This window comes from Taeniopygia guttata, chromosome 1A, assembly GCF_048771995.1.
Source record: "Taeniopygia guttata chromosome 1A, bTaeGut7.mat, whole genome shotgun sequence".
NCBI classification, from domain to species: domain Eukaryota; kingdom Metazoa; phylum Chordata; class Aves; order Passeriformes; family Estrildidae; genus Taeniopygia; species Taeniopygia guttata.
In genome coordinates this window covers 10,459,806-10,472,193 of record NC_133025.1, presented here as the reverse complement: position 1 = coordinate 10,472,193, position 12,388 = coordinate 10,459,806, and the positions used below count along the sequence as shown (strand labels likewise).

At 41.1% G+C, this 12,388-nt stretch overlaps 1 protein-coding gene across 1 annotated transcript in view; it reads right to left on the bottom strand.

The window, feature by feature from the left end:
* Positions 1-7,565, bottom strand: part of SEMA3C (semaphorin 3C) — a 115,951-nt gene extending 108,386 nt beyond the window's left edge. The window contains exons 1-2 of the mRNA XM_002187727.7: positions 7,157-7,565; positions 3,931-4,071 (exon numbers count right to left, since the gene is read on the bottom strand). Of these exons, the coding sequence (XP_002187763.1) occupies positions 3,931-4,033 (103 nt within the window). The 5' untranslated portion in view covers positions 4,034-4,071; positions 7,157-7,565. The remainder of the gene's footprint in view (positions 1-3,930; positions 4,072-7,156) is intronic.
* Positions 7,566-12,388: the final 4,823 nt, after the last annotated feature.

The following is a 12,388-nucleotide window of genomic DNA, read 5'->3' as shown; positions in this document are numbered from 1 at the left end:
TTGTAGTAATTTTATAACAAAGAGAAGAACAAAACTGTCTGCAAATTAGCCTTGATCCACTTCTCATATGGAATTTTCACTGCAGACAATAGGAGAGTCTGCATGGGAAATATCTGCTAGACCAGACATTTAAGGTAGGAATGCATTAAGTGTTCCCAGCAAATTGTGCAATTATCATTTTGTTGTGTATCACAGTATAAATTTAAATCCAAAAGAAGGTTTGTGTGAGTGTGAATGAGTTTTAAAAAACAAGTACTCCATCTGCTTCAATCAATTCAGAATTTGATGTTAAAATGGTATGGCTCAGCATTTTAGGTCTGCAACAAAACCCAAAAAGTAAATGTGAGTTGGAGTGAAACAAAGTCTTATATTAACCTGGAGTCTAGTACCTCCTTCCTTATTCTGGTACTACTCCCACTGATTTCAGAAAGGCTTTTTCCCCTGTGAAGACTGAAGGATACAGCTCCCAATTATCTTTTCAGGAACGTGCAGTGACAAGGAGGAATGCATGGAGCTTGAAAAACAGCAGGCACCACACTTGATAGTTCATAAACAGGTAAGGTAAGCCTTGTGCTATGAAGAGAAAATAAACTATGGCTTTAAATTGTGATAGGTGATTTAAGTAGGTTAAAAAATATCTATTCCAGGGACAAGAAGCCAGAAGAGGCAGCAGGAGGGGGAATAGTATACCAGTAGTGCAGGGAGACATGTTGAGTCCTTTGCTTCTCCCACCCCAGGTTCCCTCACGCCTGCGTGCTCAACAGGAACACAGCAGATGATTCCCAACACTGCTGCCCAACAGGCTTTACATCTTTGCAATTTCAGAATCAGAAAAGCCTGGGGCCATCTTTTTTTCTTCAGCTGCAGTGGCTCTTCAAGTGCAGACACTGTACAAGTACCAGTGAGCCATCACCATGAACAGGACAATCATGTCACAGGAAATTGCTCCAGGCACATCGAGAGCCCCTTTGCCTGGTTCTCCATAGGCCCAGTCCCCTGTATAACCACGTTCACCTGAGCAAAGCAGCAGTTCAGCTCCAGCCTGACCTCTCCTTTCAGCTGAGTAAATGGCTATACAAGCTGCAGGCAATAGGAATCAGGCCTCGGGGTTCTGTACAGCGCCACAATTTCCAAGACACTCAGGGTGCAGACAGCAGTAAGTTCCACACTCACGTCATACGCACAGTTAACAACCTCAGCTAAGTCATGAACTACATTTTAATTAGACAAGGGGCCAGGCTTTTGATTTCAGAAATAGAAGTTAGGGTTGCAGTCCTTCATCCATTGAAGTTAATTGCAAAATCCCTATTATCAGGCTCTTGAGGTATTACCCAGGCGCACTTTTTAATTACATTTGATTCTTAATGAAGTAGATGGCAAAGAGAAAAGCAGCCCATGATTCAAATGATTCGCAGTTTTATCTTTCCTGATTAAAAACAGAATAGGTCAAGATACTTGCTGGATTTTCCCATGAGAAATGCTGCAATGTGAATAAGCTCAATTGACTTGATCCTAGAGGAGCAGGTTAGCTTTGAAAAGCATCACTCACTTTCTCCTCCTGTATACACTCTACCCCCAAAACTTACACAATGTAATTGTAGACACCAAGCCAAATCCAATTCAGAACTTGAAAAATATCACTAAGTATCCTAAGCTTGAATGACTTGTCTTTATTGTCTGATGTCATTTAAACATAAGGAGTCCTAATTATGGTTTTATTTTCAAACGCTGCACTTTAAAAGAGTGACAATTCTACATAAAACCTGACAGCTTCTCAGGGCAAGGAGACTGCCAAATAACTTGGTATTTCTACATGATTTACAAACAAAAAGTTATGAAGCAGCTTATGAACAAAGTGTCTTATCACACTTAAATGGAGAAGAATACAAAGTTTCATCTTCTTCTATTACATCTCTGCTCATGTAAGTAAATATTTGTAAAACAGAAGCTCATACTACAGGTGGAGCCATTACCTTGGTATACACAACCTGCAAACTTTTTTCACATAATGAAAGTTGTTTCTTACCATCTGGAAATCAGGTTTAAAAATATAACTTCTGTTTATATATTGCACAAAAAGCTTAGCTTTTTATTCCAGACATACTTCTCATATTATAAAAACACATAATTCATTTTTTACTTTTATGACTTCAAAAGACCCAATAAAAATTTAGGACTTAAAAATGTAATTTCTTTTCTAAAGGTTGGCTGTTAAGTATTAGGGAGAGTAAAAAGTCACTTTTAGGAAAATCAGATATTGTTGCAAGGCTCTCTAAGCAAGGCATCCAAGGAGGGTTACAGCAGAACTAGTGAGGCAAGGCTGTGTCCCCAGGGCTGGCACAGGGGACAGAGCTCTTGGGGCCCAAGAACCTGACCAAGACAAAGGGATCACTGCAGCATAAAGCTGTCATGGCCCCTTCTAAAGGAAGGAGGGACAACCTCTTTTCAGGGACACAGCAACTTAATTCAAATTCTTTTTTAAAACTCCTAGGTTTGGGGTCCTTCGCCCTATGGCTGCTTCACTGTTTCAGCCTTGCAGGATACCTGTGATGAAACAAAAGCTCTTGAGTTTCTGTTAAAACCATTTGCTTCTCATTATAATTCTTTCCCATTCACAAGGTTGAATACCACAAAACATGAACACTTCCTACTTCATGGTCATACCAGAGATCAAGGGAAGCTTAGATTACTTTCAAGGCCACCAAGGAGATAATGTGGCAATCTAAATCAGCCTGTTCTGCATAACTGTGGCAGACCTGCAATGTAACACATAACCACAGCCAAACTAGCTTCTGTGTTGAGTTGTGCCAAAACAGCCCCATCTCCACCAAAATCAGTGCAGAATTTAAACAAGGAAGAGAAATTCCTAACCCTACTTCTTCATTTGAATTCCCTCTTGGAACTCAATTCTTACTATTGCTTTTACTTGACCCATGCTATTTTACACCTATTAAGTAGTGCATTCATCAGATTAGGGCCCCTTATTGTAGATTATAATTATTCAAACCCTGGTTGGTACTTGTAGGTCTAACTTGGCAGTCTCCTTCTGGATATCTCTCACTCATGTTTGCATAGTTATTGATCATTGTAGCAAGCAGAATTTTGAGATACTTGCTAGCTCTGACTATTTTTAAAGCAATTCTTAAAGATTGCTCAGAGCACACAGAATATTCCCACGGCAGTGGCAGGGCATCCCAGCCCTAATGAACCACAGAAGCCATCCCAATGCAAGCAGTATTGGTGCAAGCCCTCATGCCTCAAAGACAATAACAGAAAAGGCAGAGGGCTGGAGAAACTCAGTGCCTCTACAACTAGTGACAGAAAGTTTCAGCTCAGATTTAACAGACACGGTAAACTGAAGAACACACACATTCTGAAGTGGTGCCTAAAATCATCATTTAACTATTAAGCAATTAAGTAACTAGAATAATAAATTACTTTACTATTAAAAGCAATACTGGCATAATTGCAGCAATGAGGTACTGCTCAGCACTTCAGAAGTAAAAGAAAATTTCTTTTGAAAATGATAATTTTCATTGCTGGTTTACAGTATGAAGGCATCAGTGATTGCTACAGGCTATGTACATCCTACACAGAGCACAAAGTGCACAAGGAATGACATTTTTTTCAAAGGACTCTGTGCCTGAAAATTACAGATAAGAAATAAACCTTTAGTTGTTTGTAAGTCATATTAATTTAAAATAAAGAGAAAAGCCTACTAATTATTAGTTATATATTAATTATGCATTTATAGTGATAGGTAGACTCTGGTAAGAGAATCAAATTTAGGCTGACAGGTGCCTCAGCAACAAACCAAAAATTGTAATTTGGACACAGACCAAAATGCCAGTTTCTACTCAGTTATTGAATTTAAGGAGATGAAGAAAATGTTCAGTCATAATATTTGTTTAAGAATGTTTATCTTCTTACCATTGAATGTTAGGAACACCCTTGCTTGAGGCTGGGAAGATCCTTTTACACTGCTAAAGTAAATAAATATCCCAATCAACACGTTCACTGCAATAAATGCCATCTCTTCAGATTTGCAACTTAATATCCAAGAAATGAAACCTGAAAGAGAGATATATCACATTACTCTTCTCATACAATCTTGTGGAGCAAAAACAAAAATATGGAAAGATTGTGTTGGAGGCCTCTTTCAGATGAAGCCATAATTACTGATATGAAGGAGGTACAGCACTTTTGTTTTTTCTTTGTGCATCTGAAAGTGGTTTTCCCCAGCATTCTTCTGTGCTGGCACAAGAGGAATTCTCTGCCTGTTAGTAGGAACCAAGAGAGCCCAGCTTTTGGCTAGGGCAGACTATAGCATTAGACTCAGTTTATTTAGAATGAAGACAATTCCACCTGCTGGAAATATAATTATACTAAATGTCAAGGCAGAGCAAAGCAAGGACAGGAGATAAAGTTTCACGAATAAAAATCTGGCTGATATTTTTAGACATCTCTCTCATGTTAAGGGGGGAGGTTTGGGTTGTTGGTTGTTTGGGGTTTTTTTCTTTTATTTAAACATCTGAAATCAAAGGTGCTTGGAAATGAGCTTTAAGTTTTAGTAAAATATACTAATACATTCTAATCACCCTCAAGTTTTTCCTTAAAGAAATTCTGTCTGTGTACATCATTAATTTCAAAACTGTGAAACCAAAAGTATTTCAACACACTTGAAACTGTTAGTCAACGTTTGCTTTTTCAGCTAGCTCCTTTCACGATACCCACCTGCTCTCATTGACTTCTACAGGGCACTACGAATCCCAGAGCTGGACAATGACACCACACCTGATATATCTGCTACTCCTCCTGCACTTCTGCTGAGCCTTCATTTTATAGGAGTTAGCTGCTGAGAAACCTGAGCATCTCAGAGAATCAGAAAACACTCCAGAACTCAGTATCAGTAGGTCAGGAAGTACTTGAGGTCACTGGAATCACTACATGAAAGTGGCTTTTCTAATGGACTTTGGACCAGATCCAAAAAACTCAGCCACCATTGGAAGCTGAATACTGCATATCTGTATCACATCTGCTACTAAACTGCATCTCTCCAAAAACTGTGAAGTGCAAATTTCATTTTGCCTATAGTAACAACTTTGTCAGCTCAGCTCCAAAAGTGAGAATACATAACACCAACATTTTAGGCCAATTTGACTAAACACTGCTTATATATATATATATATATATATAATTTCTTTTTGATGTAAATAGCCCTTCTACTTGACACCACTTACTAGTTAATCACTCAGGTGATACACTTGATTTTATGGCAACTGGAAGCATTTTGAAAGACACAATCCCTACAGCTAGGAGATATCCTTAAAGGCTGTACATTTATTTTATAAAGAGACTTGTTACTTGTGCAGTCAGCTTACCATTCTTCACCTCAGCTCTGCTCCAGCACTACAGTCCCTCCAGTGGAAGCCAATATTTCTACAGGCTTGTTCATCCTGCCCCTCTGAGGTTCACACCTGTCCTTACAGGACCAGCTCCAACCACCCCAGCACAGCAGGAATGAGCTGTCGGGCAGGGATGACTTTAGGTCAGCACTAGCTTGGGCTGGATCCACACCACTGACTTAGCGGTAAAACCCCATATCCCATTACCACCTCTGCAATTCCCTGTCCACTCACTGGAAATCGCTTGGAAAGGATTCTCTTTGCATGAGGACTTCACATCAAGTTGGGGGTGGGAAGGAGAGCGTACATGAAAGCGCAGAGCTCTGCAGCCCACACGAAGTAAATTCTTCTGCATTATTTGCTCTGAGTACTGAGAAATGCACGGAGATCATAGTAATTCTATAACTCTGCTAATTGACAAAAACAACCTTGTCAGAATTTTGCCAGCTACAGATCGGGTCTGTAAGAAAAGCATATCCATTCTGGCCCAGTTCCAAATTATCTCTAAGGGTCTGTTAACTAATAAAATGATAGTTGCAGAGCTTTTGCCAAGAATAATTCTTTAACAGGCTGCACGAACTCTAGTAATACTGTTGCTTTGTGGGCTTTAAATTTAAAACCTTGCGACTTGCCCATGGGATACCCTTTAACTTACTCCTCTTCTAAGAGAGAAATGCCATTAAATCCCAATAAAATTTGTCAAGCCAAAATAAATAGCCAATCATACAGAACATGTGATTTAATAGACGCAATGGGATAAGTATTTTACAGTAGTAGCGCTGTGCTTTCTTTGCAATATAGATAAAAAGTCAAGTGTGGAACAAGTGTGCCGCTTTCTTCCTTTAAATAATACTGTAGGAAACAATAATAGAAAAAAAAAAAAGCCCTTTCAGCTCTCTTTCCCTCCCACTCTCGTGCCTCCTGCCAATTCTGGCGTAATCAGTTAGAGGAGTGAAACATTGCTACATTTCATTGCTCAAATTGCAGATCTTCACCATTAACACAAAAGTGACAGGCAAATATAAGATTCAAGTGCTGAACAGCATGGTTCCTACCCAGCTGTTAGACACATAAATAATATATGCATATAATGCCAAAAAGGTACCTCAGGGTGTCTGACATGTGAGTTACCTAATGGAAATAGGTTTAATTTCAGAGATTTACAGAGCTGGTAACTGACAGCTCATTGCAGGTTTGACTCTTGCTTTGGGCTTATATCCCAGCTCTGAATTTATCTCAGTAAGTCATGATACTATATTCAGCACGTCCAGCGCACATGATCTCCGCTGACAACATACAGACCTAAAGCTTTGCAAGTACTTTAAAAGAATCCTACAGGACAGACAAAAAGCAGTGTCTCGTTGCATTTCTGTTTTTACATTCTAGTCTAAGTGTAAACAAACAGACAACCGCTACGAAAGTGAAATAGTGAAGTTTTCCTGCCACGGAGGTCGCTGGCAGCATGTTGCATGGCTTCTGCAAAGTACAGTATCGCTTTGCTAGGAAGTGCTGTGCAGGTGTCATCTGCTACAGCCTGGGTCCTACCCCTAAATCCTGGAGGGAAAATCATTTGGCAAAGTAAAGAAAATAAATGAAGGAGAAAAAAAAAAGACAGGAAAACCCTGCCAAACACGGACTATGCCAATCTGGAAAGCATTGGTTTAACTATCTGTGAACAGCAGCAAATTTCAACCATCAGAGACATTTCACATCTATTACAGAAAAGAAAGAGAACTTTAAGTTATGCTTACCCGGCTATCAGAAGCAGCAGCAATACTGATTTCTAAGTGGTTTCTATCAGTTTATAGACTCCACTCCTGCTACTAGAACATTTTAATTCCAAACCTGGCTCACGGTAGAGGAAAAATAAATTAAAAAAAAAAAGGAAAAGAAAAAAAAAAAAAAAAGAGGAAAGTCTCTCCTCGTGGTGGTTGCAAAGATACTCCCGGCTCCTCTGTACAATAATCCTGGCAGCGGACTCCTGAGGCTCAGGGAGCGCTTCTCCCCTGCGCGCAATCCGCACCTAGGAGTGAATGGAGCGGCCGCGCGGTGCCGGCGCTGGTTTCCAGTTACAGGCGCTGCCCTTCCCTGGCCGCCGCTGAGGCGAGGCGAGGCTCGGCGGCCGCCGGTGCATCATTAGCTGAGCAAATAGGGGCTGGAGCTCATAAATAACGGCGAGGCCACACCCCGCCCTGCGCGCCGGCGGCCGCCGCCCGGCCCGTCCGCCCGCCCCGGGCAGCGCCGCGGGGCCGCCGGCAGCAGCAGGGGCGCAGCGGCCGCGGGGCCGGGCCGCGGTCCCCGCCCCATCGCGCACCGGGCCGCGGCAGCGAAACTCGCCGGGAAAGTTTCTGCCCCGCAGGGCGGGTGGTGCCGGGGCTGGCAGCGCTGCTGGGGCCAGGGCAGAGCCGGGCGAGGCGGCGGGGCCGGGGCAGAGCGGCTCGGGCGGGGAGCGGAGCGGAGGGGTCGGAGCCGGTAGGTGTCACTGTGAAGAGGGAGTGAGAGCGGCTGCCGTGAGGGGAACCGGCTGACAGGCAGACCCCTCGGAGGGGCTCTTACCCCCACTCCCCTCGAACTGTTTGCTCTGTCTGAAACTTTAAAAGCGAAGAATAGTAACAGAAGTGTTAAAGCAGTGGTTAGATTCAGCCCCCTGATTGATCCAGGTGTTTTACCCCAGCTTTCAGAAGCTATTTTGCGGAGATTGGGAGCTGTATTTGCTCAAGCTCAGTTTTCCCCAAGATACACTGAGCAGCATTTCCCATCTGGTGAGATTTCTGCTCTTACACTGAAAATTTTACCCAAGGTGTCGACTCCGTTAAAGCCGAGGATTTTCCAAGCAACAGCGCTTGGGTTTTGGCTTAGGTTTTCCTAAACTCTCTTGCAAGCATATTCTGTGCTTCTCTGGCCTGCTGGCTGCAAACTTCATTTGGATCAAGATTTTCAATTTTGTAGAGAAAGGGATTATCTCTGATCCGGTTGAAGCAGTGTGGGTCACTCAGCAGTGCACTGTTACAGCAGGATTTGGAGGGAGCTCATCCTGTGGTGCACTTGGAGACATCTCCCACAGCCAGTAATATGTTAACAAGTAAACAAGTACCCACAATGAATGTGCACATGCTCGAGTTCGAGTTTTGTTTCCAGCTATTACACGCTCTGGCCATGCTAACCAAAGCAGTCAATAATAGTGGTGGTATATAGCCAGAGATCAGGGAGTAGCCTGAATACAGCACCCTGACTAAATAAATTTTTGTCTTTATATGTGGGTATCTTTATGAGCTGTCTGTCAGTTACTTTGTGTAAATGCTCTTTTGCATTAGTGAGGGTCACAGGTATTTCAAAGATAGTGTATTTCCAGGCTTCAGTACCAGGCTAGCAGTTAGTACTTTCTTCAAACAAGAAATTGCAATATTGTATGGCACTTGCCACACCAGAGGATACAAAAATATGGGATGGTCTGTCCTCTCAAATGAAAAGTCAGATTTGCAGCTGATGCCAGAAAATAAATGGATCCGGAATTTTTGAAAGCTTAATCCACTTCAGATCGTGTCTTGAAGATTAATTTACTAATGCCTTCAGATGAACCAAACTCTTGAGATCACAAGTCCTTAAAAACATTTGTGGTCTTCCACTTCTCCTCCTTAACACAAATAAACTACAGAGAAATGTGTGAACACTTGCTGTCCCAGAGAATGGTTTAAACTAAGCCCTCAGTTCTCTCCACAGGCAGGCGGTGTGGTTGTGAACATGATGCTGCTCATCCTTGAATTGTGGTGATGTTCAAATGCCTCCACTGGACAGCAGCATCCTGGCAAAAAGAAAAGTCACTTTTTTGCTTTGGAAAATCCCCACAACTAAGTGCAATTAGAGATTATCATGCCAAGCAACAGAGTGAATCAGCCAATCCAGTGTTCTCCCTCTTGCTGTGATCTACACAGGGTGATTCAAAGGAAAATGCACAGAAAACCACAGAACAAATATGAAAATCTTTTTCTTTTAGGAGATTTAGGGGAGATGTGTAATAGATGGCAATACCAGTCAGAGAGAAAAAAAAAGTAGGTTACCATGAAATGCAAACACTAGAATTTATGATGATTGTGTTCTCCCCAAATATTTTTCCTTTAATAGGAAAAGTCTACTTTTTTTTCCTTTATATATAGTGCTGATTTTCTAGATAAAAGCACAAACACATACTTCTTAAAGTAAAGAGAACAAAAAGAATATGCTCAAGCATGAATCAACACCACCATTAGTTTAAGTCACTTGTGTTTGTCAGGGATTTTGGGTATGTATGGACACTGCAGGGCCATCTGGCTAGCTGCACTTCCTCACATGTACTAGCTACATTGGAGATAAAAAGGTAAAATGGAACACTGAGGAAAATTATGGGGCTTTCCAACACTCCCTCATGGACTTTGGGCTTATAAAATAGCAAATGAACTACAAAGAGACAAATGCAAAACTTTAATCTGTGAGATACCATCACACTCATATCTGATAGGCAAAGCCAGAGAATGCTAATTTTAAAAAGCAAATTGAAACAAGAACAAGCTTGCTATATTGATTTATTTGTATTTAACATGTGCATATGTGCAGGTCAGAGCATGATAATTAACTTTAAAAAGCAGTTTGAACTTCACAGCTGGGCTAAGAGAAATGGTTAAAGTTTTACTTTAGGTGTTTTGTAATAGCATACATTAGCTTCAAGCAAAACTCATGGAATGGAAATTACTTCTCCCAATTATGAGGTGGGGTTTCAGCATTAACTGGCATGAATCAGCCTTGTGAGTTAAATGAAAAGTATGTGAGACACTTGCTTTCCAGCCTGTGTATTTTACAGCCTAACATGGGGATGAAGACAAGTAAGTTGGACTGTGCTTTGCAACTGATTTTTACTCATTCCTCTATTACACAAAGTGTATGATGTGTTGTACAATTTGCTTCTGGTTCTGATTTCTTGCATAGGAGATTTATAACCAAGGGCAGTTATTCCAGGTCACATCACATATGTGAGGACAGAGTCAGGCCCTCGCTCAGCTTCGGAGCTGGAGCAGTTCTGACTCCTGCAATGTGATCTGAGCAAGCAAATCCCCCTGGCCAAAACAAATAGAGCTGATTTTGTTGTATCTGTGCATGGTGTTTGCTTCTTACCCAAACAAGTCATCTTAATGGACTCAAGACTAGCTTTAGACCTAAACAGGAACTGTAGCCAGTAATAAGAGAGACAAGAGTGGATTTTGATTTTTACTTAACATATGGGCTTGGGGGTTGGCCTTTTTGTTTTGTTTTGATTTGATTTGTTTTGCTTCCCCTCCCTTAGATTTTAAGCTCCCGAATAAGTGAATATATATTGTAGGAGACATTAGGACTGGACAGAACACGGGTTTAAATGAAGGCAGGAAACTGAGAAGTATAAAGAGGAGAAAGGAACCTTCTGAGAGGCAGTTGGATGGTTAAAGGTGGCACAGTGGAATAGAATCAAGTAATTTCACTGAATTGACAACAACTAGCCAGTATGAAGATCAACAGGCTTAATAACCAGATTCTGCTTTGAACACAAGCACAGATCAAGACAAGATCAAGTGCCAACTATTATAAAGAAAAATGTAGGAAAGTAATAATAAAGTAACCATCAAATGGAATTCATTCCTTCCTTAAAAATCAAAGGAATGCCGTGTACAGTAGATGTCCAAATTCCAAGTGATGAGAGAAAATGCTATTAACATCTATTTTCTCTGCCCTCATTTATGAGTGTCAAATCACCTTGAGGAAATGCAGGGTCATTAGGTAATCCAATTAATTCATCATTGTTTATTTTCTTTCTTACAGTTACAAGAACTAGGGAAAGTGTGAAATATATCAGCACTTTGTTGTGGGAAAGCTATTAGGTGTTTGTTTTGATGGTGTGCTCATACGAACAGCAATTTACATTCTTTTTCACAACCAATAGTTCAAAGATTTAAGAGATAATAAGGTTAAAGCTCCTGGTGATACCACTGTGTGAGCAGAGATGGCATAAGGTCCTTGGACATAGTGTTCTCCAGCTTGTCAATGGCCTTGTTCAGGTGGGTCAGTGTCAGACTGGTCATGAAGAGTGAAGCTTCTTCACCAAGGTCACAGCTTTATAAAACTGCAGGTGTGTAACTAACAATGAGCTGTCAAACTGAAGTGATCAGTTTGCTTCTTAATGCTTAAGGTTCTATGAAAATCCATTTAAAGGAGATAATTTGTCTTTTCAGAGTTTAAGAAAAATTAGGTGCTTAGGATCAGGATTGGTGTAACCATGTAATGAAGTACTACTACCCTGATGGGAACAGAGGAAAGCATCATGCTCTCAGCTTAATAAAAGCACAGTTGTCTCATTTAATAAACCCTTCTCTGAGTGGCTTCCCTGGAAGTCAGTGAGCCAGCACTTCATAGTCACTCTGCCCTTGAAGAGACTGTGATTTGGGCAAGGTCATAATTAAATAATTCCTTCTTTGCCTGTACACAAGATGTGAGCATGTTCCTGGTATGCTACCAGGCCTTCAAGCTTCCTCTCTTTAGTATGGCCACCACATTATTGCTGTTTGTAGACAGCAAAGACAGTGTCGTAGTCAGATTTTCCACTTTTTAGCCACTATGACTAAGTGAGGTCAGTAATAGAACCAGAGTCACTGTTCTTGCACAAAGCTGCATTTCAGTTTTTGAGAAATCAAACAAGTAATCATTATTTCGCAAGTTGATGAGTAAGAATATGTATAAGGAAGATGTGAATGAAAGAAAGGAAAGGGTTATTGGTGCACCAAGGATGGCTTCAGGCCAAGCAAGCTGCAAACAGTAAAAAGCACAAATGCATAGAGGAGGCAACAGTTTGTAACGTGTGCATTGGAAGTACTTGGAATGAAGGTCATATGGTGCAAGGAGTTCTACAAACACAGAGGGAAATAAAGCAGCAGCAGTTATGAGCTTTTTATCCAAACAGACAAATAGAAATAGGAGGGGAGGAA